The sequence below is a fragment of the Nycticebus coucang genome, chromosome 3, assembly GCF_027406575.1.
Source record: "Nycticebus coucang isolate mNycCou1 chromosome 3, mNycCou1.pri, whole genome shotgun sequence".
Lineage (NCBI taxonomy): Eukaryota > Metazoa > Chordata > Mammalia > Primates > Lorisidae > Nycticebus > Nycticebus coucang.
In genome coordinates, this window is record NC_069782.1 from 129,265,572 (window position 1) to 129,281,271 (window position 15,700).

A 15,700-nucleotide genomic window follows, 5' to 3' on the forward strand; every position below is an offset into this window, starting at 1 on the left:
CATGCTGGGGCTTTCAGCTAGGTGATATCAGCCTGAAGTCGTGGTGTTCAGGGAGTAGAGGGGACTGGAGATCGAGTTTAATCACCTGGCCAATAAGTCAATCAATCATGCTCATGTAATAAGGCCCCAGTAAAAACTGGGCACCAAGGCTCAGATGAGCTTCCTGGTCAGTGAACCAATAAGGTAATATATTCCAATTCCCAGGAAAAGTATACAGAAGCTTCGTATTTGGGAGCCTCCTTGACCTTCCCCTATGTGGATTTTCATTTGTATTCTTTATATAATAAAACTCTATTTGTAAATATAGCACCTTCTTGAGTTCTGTGAGTCATTCTAACAAATTATTGAACCTGAGGGGGTCATGGGAAACCCTGAAATTTTAGTCTAGTTGGTCAGCAGTGTGGGTGACCTGGGGATCCCTGATCTTGAAGTGAGGGTAGTCTTGGGGATTATGTCCTTATCCTGTGGAGTCTGCACTAAGCATCAGAATTACATTGCAGTATCGCAGCATCTAGTTAGCTGCCTAGTGCACAGCAGCACTTATTAAGTTAGTTCACCAGAATTCTTTGCTAACTATTCAGGTGCCAAAGAAAAGTATCCTGTATTTTGATTAAAACCATACCATATCCTTTCTGGAAATTGTCAATAATTGGAAAATGTCCTCTGTCAAGGAATTCACTACTCTCATCAGTCAGAGCTTCCTTCAACACTTCACATCTATGTAAGACCATGGTGGGCCAGGATCCAAGGTATGCGGTGTGGACGGGGCCAACTGCAAGTGATGGGAACACCTGTGTAAGTGCTGCTATGAAATCTGTTGGAGGCTTAGGGAGAGATTAAGCCATGACTTCACACATGGCTTAACCATTTTAAGAATTCAGCCTGAGGTATTGTCATGGACCATTCTTTCCTTTATTTATATATGCTGTCATTCATATTTACTAAACATCTTTGAACAGTGTCTTTGTGTCAGACCCTTTGCATAGCCCAGGATCCCTCATGGGACTTAAAAGTCTCGTCAAAGCGATAGGAACAAACAGCTGAACAAACTACAACTGCAGTACAAACTGAACATCATTCTACAAAGTGACAAAGAGTGTACTGTGTTGGATGATAAAGGCAGAACCTGATAAAAGGGAGAGGTCAGGACAGGAATCTGTGAGGAGGTAATATCGCAACTTACCTGAACAGAAGCCTCCATAGCAACCAGCCCCAGCGTAGGAAAACCTGGACTGTAATTGAAGAATTTCTGGAGGTTCAGTGTGAAAAAGTCCAAGAGTGAAAACTCCAGGAGTGCCCAGTCTGGAGGGGGAGGGAGCATGGCAGGAAGGAGCACACTTTTGTGAGTTTTACCTCCAGGAGCTGTATCAGGTTCTCATGGTGAATAGCGGAGAAAAATCCCGTTGCTTCTGGCAGAGAGAGGGAGTAAAGTAATCATTGTGAAATATACCAGAGGATTCTGTTCTTCTTGACAATGTCAGCCATCTAGAGAAGATATTTTAACAGAACCTGACCTATTGGAGTTTTATCAACACCTGAGCAACCCCAGAGAATGTAAATACACCTGTATTCCTAGCACTTTGGGAGGCTGAGGTGGGAGGGTTGCTTGAGGCCAGTAGTTTGAGACCAATCTAAGCAATATGGTGAAATTTTAAAAGTTAGCTGGGTGTGGTGGCACATGTGTGTGTGTGTGTAGTCCCAGCTGTTTGGAACCAGGAGTTTGAGATTGCAATGATCTATGATAATGCCACTGCACTCTAGCCCATGCAACAGAGCAACACCCTGTTTCAAAAACAAACAAACAAACAAACACTCTCTTGGTTGCAGGATACAAGGTTAATATACAAAAGCAATCACTTTCCTATATGCCAGCAATGAACAAGTGGAATTTGAAATTAAAAACACAATACAATTTACATTAGCACTTCCAAAGTGAAATACTTAGGTATAAATGTAACAAAATATGTGCAACATTTATGTGAAGAAAACTATACAAGTTTGACAAAACAATTCGAAGATGAAAAAAATAAATGGAGAGATATTTTATACTCACAGATAGGAAGACTCAATATTGTCAATATGTTCTTTTCAATTTGATCTAAAGACTAAATAAATCACAATCAAAATCACAGTAAGTTACTTTGAAGATATCAACAAATCGATTCTAAAGTTTATGTAAAGAAAGAAAAGAGGAAAAATAGACAACACAATATTGAAGAAGAAGAATAAAGTTGGAGACTGACAACATCCAACTTCAAGACTTACTATAAAGCATCTAGTATCTTTTGTAACAACCTGGATGAAACTAAAGACCACTCTTCTGAGTAAAGAATCACAAGAATGGGGAAACAAATACTACATGTACTCAAGTACTAAATTGGAATTAGTCAACCAATACCTTTGTGCACGTATGGAGGTGGGAGTCAAGTAGATGGTGGAGAGAAGAGGGGTTGGGTTAATTCTCAACTAATTAGTACAATGCATATGTTCTGGGTGAAAGACATACTTATAATTTTGACTTAAAATGTACAAAAGCAAATTACGTAACCAAAATGTGGATATCCCAGTAATTTTCTGAAATTTTAAAAAAAGCAACAGTAATCAAGACAGTGTGGTATTGGCAAAAGAATAGACAAATAAAGAAAAGAATGGAGAGCTCAGAAATAAGACTGACATACATTCAGCTGATCTTTGACAAAGGAGCAAAGGTAATACAGTGGATAAAAGTGTTTTCAACAAATGGTGGTGGAACAACTGGACATCACATGTAAAAAAATGTAGACACAGACTTTACACAATTCACTAATTTTTTTTTTTTTTTTTTTTTTGTAGAGACAGAGTCTCACTGTACCGCCCTCCGGTAGAGTGCCGTGGCGTCACACGGCTCACAGCAACCTCTAACTCTTGGGCTTATGCGATTCTCTTGCCTCAGCCTCCCGAGTAGCTGGGACTACAGGCGCCCGCCACAGAGCCCAGCTATTTTTTTGTTGCAGTTTGGCCGGGGCCGGGTTTGAACCCGCCACCCTCGGTACATGGGGCCGGCGCCCTTACTCACTGAGCCACAGGCGCCGCCCACAATTCACTAATATTAACTCAAACAGGATCGTAGACTTAATTGTAAACTATATTGCAAAATTACAAAAACTCTTAGACAATGACATAGAAGAAAATCTGGGTGATCTTACATATGACAATGACTTAGATGCAATACTTTAGAAGAGCATGATCCATGAAAGAAATAATTGATAAATCTGACTTCATTAAAATTAAAAACTTCTGCTCTATAAAAAGCACTGTCAAGAGAATAAGAAGACAAGCCACAGACTAAGAGAAAATCTTTGCGAAAGACATATCTAATAAAGAATTGTTGTCCAAAATATACAAAGAACTCTTAAAACTCAATAATGAGAAAATGTACAAGGTAATTTTAGAAAGGGTAAAAGACCTTAAGAGATACCTTATCAAATAAGATATATGGATGGTGCTATGGGGTTTCAATGTTCCCTCTAAAAATCATGTTGAAATTTAATCACCATTGCAACAAAACATCTAAGCGGTGATTACATCCTGAGGAAGAGTTATTGTGGGAATGGATTCCTAATAAAAAGGTGAAGTTAGACTTTGCTTCCTACATCTTGTGTGTGTGTTGCCATTTGATGTCTTCTACCTTGTCATGATGCAGCAAGAACATGTTCACTGGATGTTACCTGCCTTCCCAAATCTTGGACTTCCCAGCCTCCAGAACTGTTGAGTCAAATAAACTTCTTTTCTTTATAAATTATCCCATCTGACCAGGTGCGGTGGCTCATGGCTGTAATCCCAGCACTCTGGGAGGCCGAGTGACTTCCAGCAGCTCCATAATGTAAGCAACTGTCTGGATTGCTTGCTAGAAAGCAAAGGCTTGGGCAGGGGGGTGTACCCTGTAGGGGAAAGGCTGCTCTGAGTTCTTGGATTTGGAAAAAAATTGGAAGAGGTTTTGAGTTTGTTTACTTTGCTGAAGCTTGAAATTAAGAAGAATTTGTATCTTTCCTACCTCTTATTCAGGTAATCTACAACCTTATCTCTTTGATTTTCTAGGCCCCTTCATTACATGTACTTTTTATTCTAAGCACATACAAACCTTCATTTTATTTTTCATAGCCTTGTGCAACTGTTCACATAATTAACTTCACAAGTTAGAAAAAATAGAACATATATTCTGAAATCTAATTCAGAAAAACACAGCTGTCAGAGTTATACTGCTCAAACATCATTTTTATCATGTCTCTTATCAGTTACAAGTCTACTGTGTCCATCAACAGATGGATGGATAAACAATGTAGAATATACATGTGATGGAATACTATTCACCCTTAAGGAGGGAAGAAATTCCAATACATGCTAAAACATAGATGATCCTTGAAAACACTATGCTAAGGGAAATAAGCCAGACCGAAAAAGGACATTATTGTTATGATTTCACTTATATGAGGAACTGGCAAATTCGTAGACACAGAAGTAGAATTTTAAAGGTTGGTTACTAGGGGTTGGGAGGAGGAGGGGATGGGAAGTTACTGTTTAATTGGTACAGAGTTTCTATTTGAGATGTTTAAAAAATTCTGGAAATGGGTAATGGCAATGGTTACACAACATTGTGAATGTACTTTTGCAACTGAGTTTACACATTAAAAATGGTTAAAATGGTAACCATTGTCCCAGCTAGTTGGGAGGCTGAGGCAAGAGGATCACTTGAGCCCAAGAGTTTGAGATTGCTGTGAGCTATGACGCCACAGCACCCTACCCAGGGTGACAAAGTGAGACTCAGTTTCAAACAAAAATTTTAAAACTATCTTATCAGATCCATCCCCTGCTTAAAACTCCAACCTTTGGAAAAAGTCACTGATCCTACCATGATCTGTCTAGTTCACCCATTCCCTCTCAACATCTGCCTCTCCAGTCTCATTTTTGGTGCACCCACTCTCACTAATAATATTATGCCTATGTCAAACTTTTTTTCCCCTTTCTGGAAGGTTCCTGAATTGAGGTCTTCACACTCTCCGGGTCCTTTATTTTTTTTAATAACGGCTTGAGATATAATTCACATATAATTTATTCTTTTAAAGTATACAGTTCAGTAGTTTTTAGTATATCTAGAGTTGTACAGCTACCATCAAAATCAAATTTTACAATCCTCATCCCAGAAGGAATCCCATACCCATGAGCAGCGACACTCATTTCTCACTCCTCCCAGCCTCTGGCAGCAACCAATCTACTTTTTGTCTGAAGAATTTATATAGTCTGAATATTTCATAAAACAGAAACACATAATATGTAGCTCCCCCACCCCCCCACTGACACAGTCTCTATTACCCCAGGCTGGAGTGCGGTGGCTTCAGCATAGCTCACAGCAACCTCAAACCCCCGAGGTCAGGCGATCCTCCTGTCTCAGCCTTTCAGAGTGCTAGGATAATAGGTGTGAGCCTCCATACCTGGCCTTCATTTCATTCCTTTTTTATGGAATAATATCCCACCGTAGGGTATACCACATTTTTTTACCCATTCATCAGATGATGGACATTTGGGTTTTTCCACTTCCTGGCTACTATGAATAATGCTGCCATGAACATTCATGTGCAAGTCTTTGTGTGACATATTTCAATTCTTTTAGGCGAGTAACTGATATATAGAACCTCTTTAAGTTGACTACCCAAGGGACTGTAACAAACTGGTCAACACATGTAGGTGATCAACATAAGGAAGTAGGCCTGTTGCACTGATACTTACATGTGGCACTTGTCTGGTCTAGGAAAATTAGGTCAACTTAAGGAGGTGGTCAACTATGGTGGTTCTACTATAGTTTGGATATTTGGGACCTCCAAATCTCATGTGGAAATTTGATCCCCAGTCTTGGAAGTAGGGTCTAGGTCATGGGAGCAGATCCCTCATGATTGGCTTCCTGCCCTTCCAGTGATGAGTCAATTCTCACTTTTTGTTTCTGTGAGAGCTGGTTGTTTAAAAGAGTCCTGGGCTGTCTTTTACTGCTTCTTTCACCATTAGGCATGCTGCTCCTCCTTTGTCTTCCAGCTGGACTGGAAGCTCCCTGAAGTCCTCACCAGAAGCAGATCCTGGCGCCATGCTTCTTGTACAGCCTGCAGAATTGTGGGCCAAATAAACCTTTTTTCTTTATAAATTACCCATCCTTAGGTATTTCCTTTATTAGCAAAACAAAATGGGCTAACACAGTAATTCTGTTTAAAATCTTGAGAAACTGTCAAAACATATTTCAAAGTGACTGCATTTTACATTCCTACCAGCAATGTAGGAAGATTCCAATTTCTTCACATCATTGTCAACTCTTTTTATAATGTAGCCATTATATAATGGCTTGTATAATTCATGTAATAGTATTTTGTTGTGTTTCTCTAATGACTAAAAATGACGGTAAACATCTTTCATGTTTTTACGGGCCCTTTGTCTATCTTCTCTGCAGAACTGTCACCTATTGCTATCCTTTGCCCATTTGAAAACCAGCTTGTCTTTTTATTATCACCTGACTTTAACTGGCTACTGCTCTTTCTCATCCTTATCTTCTCCCTCCGTTTTCTCACACTTTCCTGGCACTACATTTCTCTTATTTAGGGAGTGTTAACATACTTAGAATTCTCTGATTAAGATTTACCTGCCATGAGAATGTTGATTCTAGGGGAGAAGAGATTCTATCTTACTTGTTGTATTGTTCACTGTTGGTCCATTACTTTACATGTTTTAGGTTTCCTGGCACACACCAACAAACATTTATTGAATTGTATTTAATTTGATGGTCACATTGTTTTCTCCTGCTGTGTCAGGTGGTTTGTTGTCTTCATTGAAAGTGTGTGGAGTTACCTTCTCTCTACCCGTTTGTACTCTTGTCTCCTACTACTTTAAGGTTGTCCCGGGTTATTAATGCTTGTGCCTATCTAGATTAAGGATGTGCAGGGCTGACACAGTAGTGTTGAAGGACCCACCCAGGTGAAAAACAACATGCGAAGTGCATGTGTCAGATGCAGGTGGAGGAGTTGATGCTCGTGTGGAAATGTCCAGCACAGCTATAGCTGGAATTAGAGGTGAGGTCGAGTAGAATTGTGACAGCAGGCCAGAGGAATCAGATACACTATTTGTCACTACTTTGTGTCTGAATTCCATTTGTGGTTACTGTACCTATTTAAGGTGCAAATCCGACGCCCTTGCAAACAGAGAAAAGCAATGCAAATTTGGGGGGACAAATTGCCTGGTTCAAGTAACTCTACTAGCCTTTCCCTGCATCAGCCACTTATTGAATGTGCTGTCCCCAGAGAGGGGGTATAACCTTGGGCAGGGGGGCTTTCTTTGGCCACGGGAAATTTTTGCAGAGCAATTAAGCTGAGAGCGGTCAGCATTAACACTCTACAGAAGGGAGAATGGTGCTTCCTACCTGCAGACAGGATCTGTGTGGTATTCCAGAACATACCTCGTGTTAGTCCATTCTTGTGTCACTCAGCTCCACTTGCTTCCTACAGAAAAGGGAGCTGCTCCTCCAGGATGTAAAGAACTAATGTTTCTGGAATTAGCTGTTATATTGTCCATCTCACCTAGAGCCCTTCTTTCAAACCCTGCAGAAGGCAGACGAAGTCAGTTTCTAGGTCACCACTTCATATTACACATAAGCCATGCATTTATCCCTTTTTTCTGACCTCTATTGCATCGCACACATCCTCTGAAAACTCCCCTAAATTTAAAGCTTCAATTGTCCTAAATATAATTGCTTCAGGGCAAATGTAAAAGGCTGTGGTAAAGAACTTGGATCTAGAATATGAATAGTTGGGTAAATCCTTCCTTTGTCACTCATTATTATCTTAGGTGAAGTAACCTCCCTAAATTTTAGCTGTAAAATGAAGATAACAGCAGAGCCTTCTAAGGTTTGCCATGGAAAGCTTCTCATGCCTCTTGGCACTATTGAAGCCAGGGAATCAGTTAATTGCATTTTATTTATTTATTTTTTGGAGACAGAGTCCTACTTGGTCACCTTTGGTAGAGTGCTGGGACATCACAGCTCACAACCACCTCAAACTCTTGGGCTCAAGTGATTCTCTTGTCTCAGCCTCCCGAGTAGCTAGGCCTACAGGCACCTGCCATAACTCCCAGCTATTTTTCAGAGATAGGGCTTCCACTTTGGCTGGTCTTGAACTTGTGAGCTCAGGCATTCCACCTGCCTTGGCCTCCCAAGTGCTGGATTACAGGTGTTAGCCACTGTGCCCAGCCAGTTAATGCATTTTAAAAGGCAATTGCATGTGGTTCTAACAAGGCCTGGAAAACATTCCACTATCACTGTCAACCTCTTCAGCTGGCTGGCTGCCCCCATCCACCCTAAACAAATTAGCTTAGATCAGACACTGCTTTCTAGAAACCACCAGACTGGGGTGATCTTTATTGAGGCATCACCTAGCACCCCATGTTCACCTTGCTGTGGTATTTACCTCACTATTAAACTTACTTGCTGCACTGCCACACCCCCCCCCCAAGGCTATATGCCTTTTTGTTTCCTCTACAATCAGTACATAGTAGACCTCCAATAAATCTTTACAGGAAGAAAAGGAGACATTTTTGCTGATAAAAAATAGAAATGGGCTCAGTGCCTGTGGCTCAAGCAGCTAAGGCGGCAGTCACATACACCTGAGCTGGCGGGTTTGAATCCAGCCTGGGCCTGTCAAAACAACGATGTCAAAAAAAAAAAAAAAAAAAAAAATAGCCAGGCGTTGTGGCAGGTGCCTGTGGTCCCAGCTACTTGGGAGGTGGAGGCAAGAGAATCACTCAAGCCCAGGAGTTGGAGGTTGCTGTGAGCTGTGATGCCATTGCACTCTACTTTGGGTGACAGCTTGAGGCTCAGTCTCAAAAAAAAAAAGAAAAAGAAAAATAGAAATGATAGCAAATAGAAAAGTGGATCGAAAGAGATGGGGGTTGAGGGGAAGGAAAGATAGGTACCGATTCCAAAGAAATATTGTACAGGATATGAATCATTATGGTCTGTGTAAGAATGGACACTGGCAGTGAGCAATGAATTAACAGTAAATCAATTCTAAATGCTTATACAAAGAGACCAGGAGAAGTTGAAAAGCTGGCCCAACTTGTTGAGATGTTCAACAAGTTGAGGGAGATGGAACTCTACAAGCAAAGGGACAGAGATAAGGTGCATTTAAGGACCTTAGAGAAGATTACCTGGAGAATCAGCAGGGGCTGTATCTGAAAGCTTTGTGTGCACACATTTGGCACTTAATCCTGGCAATCAGAAGCCATAGCACTAATTCAGGAATAAATCCCCCAGAGAAGAGGCAATTAAAATACCCACCAAAAGCCTGTAGGATAATTGGTTTGCATTAGGTAAAGTGGTCTTCAGCAGCTGATGTATGAGTTGGATCCCAGAGGAGAGCTGGGTGCCTCACGACTACCAATTTCCACTCCCTGCTGGCCTAACATCACCATGAAACTGCGCCCAGTATGGAATGTAGAACATTTGGGAACAGTGGGTCCAACCCCAGCTCTTGGGCTGATAACATCTGAGTTGGTGAAGGTCATTTTATCATACTACCAGTTGTAGTTTATACAAACTGTTTTTCCTCCACCATTTTAGCTCTTAGGGAAAGTTCCCAGGGACACAACACTCAATCTTCCCCCTTCCAAATATCCCTGTCCCACAAGGAACTAGAACATCCCTTGTTAAATTACAGGATTCAGGAAAGAGTGGACATTCTGTTTTTTAAATTCTTTTACCAGTTAGGCAGTATACTGGAAAAGGTATTTTTAAAAGCCTCTAAAATTAAGTTAAACTGGCAAATAAATTGGTTATGTACTGGAATGACCAAGATAGCCATGTTAGGACAACAGAAAAGAATGGAGTCACTTGAGAAAGAACACAAATCACTGATAGCAAAATAATTTTATTTAGTTTCTTATTTAAAAAAAGGCAGCATTTCACATATAAATTTAGACTTCAAGATTACAGTGTATACCTTACCAAAAGGAACTTCCCTGAATGATAGCTAGGGCTCGCTGAGTGGGTGCAGGGCAGCACACTCCATGGGGAGTTTAAGTGGAAGTGCTTTCTTCAGAAAGTCACAACAGCCTTTCCCTGCTCCTCAGCCTTGCCACTACTACTTGTGATTAGTAAGAAAACCCATAGCCATCACTTTGGGGCAGTAGCTTTTTGCTCATATGAATAGAAAATATCTCTAGGAATGAAAGCACAGAGGTCAATGATCCAGATTTCCCACAACAATCATTATTTATCTGTAGTAACAATGTGACAGCTTAGGAATTTATTTTTATAATTCAAAAGTTCTTAAGAACCCAAAATTCACTCATAAAGATAATTTATAGAATTAAATGAGCAAAAACAACAACAACAAAAAAATCACCATATTACACCTCTATAGTATAAGGCCCAGGGAAAAGACCCATTCAAATCTGGGCTTTCCTTTCCTAGTGAAGTGTTTGGCACAACCCACAAGCTGTCATGAGACGGATAGGACAGACAGCTGAAAGGTTTCTGGAAGTGGTCCCGTGACTTTTTTGTCTAGCTCTAAAAGAGTATACAAAAGGGATATTTTAACAAGTTCATAAATTCAGGCCTAACTATAAAGCACACTGTTCCAGGAAAGTTATTCTGAAGGATAAAAAGGTCCAGCTGCAGTAGGTCTCCTAGAGCCACAGGTTAACTCTGTCATCCTCTCATGGAAAATTAAATTCACTGGCTGCCCAGGTCAGCAGTCATGATCTCCTAGTAAGGTGAGAAGCTGGAGAAACAACTTTGATTTAAGCATCTTGGGGCTGGGAGAGGAGACAAAGATGCCGAAGGCAGCTTTCTAGGTTACTCTTTGTTCCACACTGTATGGGGCTCCTGATGAACAGTACTAAGGGGAGTCAGTGTGCTAGTGTCATGGCTGCCCTAGGATTTGGCCTGTAGAATGAAATGCTGGGATAAATGAATGTACCCCAAATCCAGTTCTAAAATTAAAAACTTCCTGCAAATATGATACAATACTGTGCCATTCCTGTGAATGGCCAGGAATTGTATGCTGCTCCTATTTCCGATCAAAGCCCCATCCTGCTCTTAGCCAGCCACAGCTGAACAGTAGTAACATATAAAGAGTTGGCTGTGGCTCAAAACCAGGCACCTTAGTTATACATGGCCTGGGGCAGTGATGCTGATAGTCATCACTCAGTGGAGGGAATGCAGGGCCCAGAACTTTGGTTCAGAGCAAAGGTTTCATCTAACCCAAAACTTCAAACCAAGCCTTCTTTATCTCTGAGCCAAGTAATGCAATAAAGTAGTGATTAGGAATCTCTGGTTGGAAGGCAAAACACAGGTCCCTGCAGGCCACCAACTTGACTGTAGGAAAACAGAAGATGCAAATTGTATCAAGTTAATGGTTGCTCAAGTGGAAGATCATTTCCTGGGGAACTTCAGTGGCCTGGATCTTAATAGCATGGATGAATGCTGAGACTAGACCCCAAAGAGAGAAAGCCTGGGTTCCAGATGTAATCAGTCTTCATTAACTTACCATATCCTGACATCTTCTCTCAGGCCTCCCATCTCTTGAATGCCTGAGCATACATTTTCCCAGGGACCAATGTAAACATTATTCAATAGATTTCAGCTTAGAAAAACACAGCTCGTTATATATTTAGTGTCTAACATTCCAGCGCAGGCAGCATCTTAGCATCAGACTTTCCCTTGTTCATGAATACCAGTTTAGAAAGGAACACATATAGGATACTTGATAAAACTGTGGCTGAAAAGTCCATTTTGGGTGGCAGACAGCTGGCTCTATCCTGCAATCAGCTGACAAATCAAGACTATCACAGGAGAGGCAGAACAGAGGAAGCACACGTTCTCTGTAAAACTGAAGAGTCCGTACAACCATTGTTCCCACTTAACCCCTTGGGCCACATATCTTGATATGGAGAACATTTCCACCTCTTGCATCAACCTGTGTTCTCCTTGTTTTGAATGAGGCTCTCTCCAGAGGGTTCAAGAGCCTCCTTAGAAGGGAGGGAGCCTTCTTTTCCAGTCCTAACATCTGAATATTTCAAAGCACAAGAGGAGTCAATGAACATGCTAGGGATGTTGCTGCCAAAGTAGATCTTACTGTTAGAAGCAATAGCCTGGTACTTTTTGAGCTCCAGATATTCCGGGGTCAATTTGTGCTGTGTGGGAGCAAACAAGAGCAAAGGCATCAGAATACTTTGGTGCAAGTTTTCTTTCTTGTTCCCTACATCCGTTTCTCCTACTACTCTCCTGAGTATAATGACTCAACTCTGAATGATTCCCAATAACCCTCTCTCATTTTGGAGAGTAGCTACCACATTACTAGATAAATTCCTAATTTTAAATTGCTTCAACAAGCTCCTGTCTTATTTTAACACAGGGAAAGTCATTTGCTAATTTTTAGTAAAATAATTGGGGAGCGAATTTTGGGTAACAATTAATGATAACTAATGATAATAACTAGTATTTCCACAGTGACTTTCTGTACCATTTCCTGGCCATCTTCTGTAAGGCCTATAAAGTACTTTTATATACACTTTGTTTCATCTAAGCTGAATTAAAACTGACACAAGTCTAGAATTTCTGCTGAGTCTCTTGAGAGAGGTACATAGGTCAATGGATGAGAATGGCAGAGGTTCAAGGGAAGGGCTTGGGCTCATAACCTTATAATCAATCACCTGCGATTTTGCTCTTTATGACCAAATTCTAGAACTGGAAAAAAAATCTCAAGAAGTCACCTGAATCCGGCCTCTTGCTTTTCCAAGAAGCTGGATGTTTAAAAAGATGTTTGTGACAAATGTTTGCTAACTACCAGATCTCTGTCTCTGCCGCAGTGTTTTATTTAATCATGGTGTTAAGATATATCCAACCAAAACCTCTTGGGGGTTTGTTTAAAACTCACTTCCACTACTCTCCCAGAATATATACATCTCCCAAAACCACTTTTTTTTTTTTTTTGAGACAAAGTCTTACCATGTCACTCTTGGTAGAGTGCTGTGGTGTCACAGCTCACAGAAACCTCAAACTCTTAGGCTTATGCGATTCTCTTGCCTCAGCCTCCCAGGTAGCTGGGACTACACGTGCTTGCCACAACACCTGGCTATTTTGTTGTTGTTATTGTTGTTTAGCAGGTCCAGGCCAGGTTCGAACCCACCAGCCCCGGTGCATGTGGCTGGTGCCCTAACCACTGAGCTACGGGAATCGAGCCCCAAAGCCACTTTCTTCATCTTCAGTCTCAGCCTATCCCCAAGGCAAAAGTCTGTCTTGTACTTCATAATTATACAAAATCTATTTTCTGCACTCCAGCACCTTTCACTTCCTGGATTTCTACCCTGTCCAGTTGATTCATAGAATCTGACAAAATACTGCAATCAAATCTGATCATAGTACACAACTAAATTACTTCTTAAAGCCTTCTCAATATAGGTTGGTATCTGAGTAGCATTTTTCAACATAGCATAAAACTACTGACCCTTTCGGCATGAGGCTAATCTCAAAGGCAAGGTCTTCATATTTATGCCTGGCCAGCTTCTCTCATTACAGGTTTAGACTGCTAGTTTTCTAAACTGAAGTTTCCTATCTTGCCTTCATTTTGACCAAATTCCATTCTATTTCTATAGAGCTATGCCCTCCAATGTTAAGTTTATATTGGTTTTCAAAGACTGGTAACTCTCATTTCTTATATTTCTCTCAATATAATTTTGTTCCTTTCTAAATTGAAAGTTTATACCTGTATCTTAAATCTTGATTCTAATCCTTCAAGCTGCATCATACTACTTAGCAATCTTTATTTCGACACCTTATTTGTTCCAATCTACTCTATAATTAGTAACTTTATAAATCTTGGATATATCCTTCCCAAGATTATTATAGAGGTTTTAGCTGCCTTTTTTTTTTTTTTTTTGTAGAGACAGAGTTTCACTTAATTGCCCTCGGTAGTGCTATGGCGTCACACAGCTCACAGCAACCTCCAACTCCTGGGCTTAGGTGATTCTCTTGCCTCAGCCTCCCTATTAGTTGGGACAACAGGCATCCATCATAACGCCTGGCTATTTTTTTGTTGCAGTTTGGCCGGGGCAGGGTTTGAACCTGCCACCCTCAGTATATGGGACCGGCACCTACCCACTGAGCCACAGGTGCTGCCCTTAGCTGTCTTTTAATTAAATAACTCCTGCTCACTAGGCCTGTACTCTCTAGCTAGCTCACTTACACAAATGACTTATACAAAATTGCTCAACCATGTATCACTAAACTTCCCTTCTCAAATTATCTCACATAAAATTCCTCAATAACTGGAACATGAGTTTTTAAAAATCCAATAAAAAGGAGTACTCAACTAGGGGCATTTGGAAATGTGTGTATGTGGCTGCTAAAACAAGTGCTGAGCACTACTGACATTTAGTAGGCAAGGGACAGAAATGCTAAATATCCTACAATGCATGAGATAGTCTTCAATAATGAAGATGTATCTCACCCGTCAAATGCCAAGAAGATTTCTGATAAGATTAATACTGCTCCAAACAAGCTTAGCATCTATACAAAAAAGCTACCTTATTTGTTATTCTAAATAAACTTTATTCTTCTCCTATCACTCTTGTCATTTCAGGAGAAGACCTGCAACTTTACTGATTATTGAAACTTTATACCAAGTACAAATGAACAGATTTATGGTATTTGACTTGTGTTTATAAATCTTCTTTTTTTGTGTGTGTGTGTTTTTTGGCCGGGGCTGGGTTTGAACCGACCACCTCCGGCATATGGGACTGGCGCCCTACTCCTTGAGCCACAGGTGATGCCCGTGTTTATAAATCTTTTTGCCTATGTCCTACTCCACTTTTCATAAGGAATTATTCAAAGTTCACTACTCAATGATTGCACAGTGTATCTTGCTAAATGATTAGTTGATTCCGGAGGATGTCTTGGTCCCTACCTTTCCTTGACATTGGATAAAATCACCTCTATCATATTAGAGCCCCTGAAAAGGGAAAGCAAATCTGCTAAATTGTATCACTAGGAAAGTGGCATGGAGAGCCAGTCACCTTGTTTGAGGTGGCGTATTTGTGTGCAGCATAATACTCAGCATCTGCTTTTGCCTTTTCTCGGGCCAGGAACGCAGCATCTAGCAAGTAAAACAGAGTCAGAGTATCTAAAACAAAGGAAAATGTCCAGTATATTCCCTCAGCTAGTTAAGAGTCCTTTTCTTCACTGCTTATTTCAGTTTGAAAGTTTATAACACTAGCAGTTTTCAAATCCCAGTCCCTAGACAGCTTCTTCTCAAAGGGGAATACTCTTGTCACTGTTGAATAACTCAGTTCATCTGAGTCCACTTGTTTTCTATCCTAAGTTGCTCCTTCCTTCCTCCACTGCCTCTCCCACCTCCTACCAACCAAAACTTCACTCCACCCAGCTTCTAGGTTTCAAGTACAACAATTAAGTCCAGACATAAAAGTTCTGATCTATTTACCACGTTGTCCTAGCCATTCCAAATCTGATTCAGAATTAACAGAAGATAGGAAGCATAGTATATAAGCAAAAGTATTTTCAAGATTGTGAGCTTAGATATGTGAAATCAAGGAGTTTGAGACTCTCCATGAAAACTGGAGTTTCTTTTTTTTTTTGGACAGTGGAAAAGAAACTGATAGTGATGATGGGCTTTAT

General features: G+C 40.6%; 1 protein-coding gene across 3 annotated transcripts in view; it reads right to left on the reverse strand.

Moving 5' to 3' along the window:
* Positions 1-11,645: 11,645 nt before the first annotated feature.
* The window catches only part of ERLIN1 (ER lipid raft associated 1), a 46,207-nt gene continuing 42,152 nt past the window's right edge, over positions 11,646-15,700 (reverse strand). For all 3 annotated transcript variants that reach the window (XM_053584969.1, XM_053584970.1, XM_053584971.1), the window contains exons 11-12: positions 15,082-15,161; positions 11,646-12,201 (exon numbers count right to left, since the gene is read on the reverse strand). In XM_053584969.1, the coding sequence (XP_053440944.1) occupies positions 11,980-12,201; positions 15,082-15,161 (302 nt within the window). In that variant the 3' untranslated portion in view covers positions 11,646-11,979. The remainder of the gene's footprint in view (positions 12,202-15,081; positions 15,162-15,700) is intronic.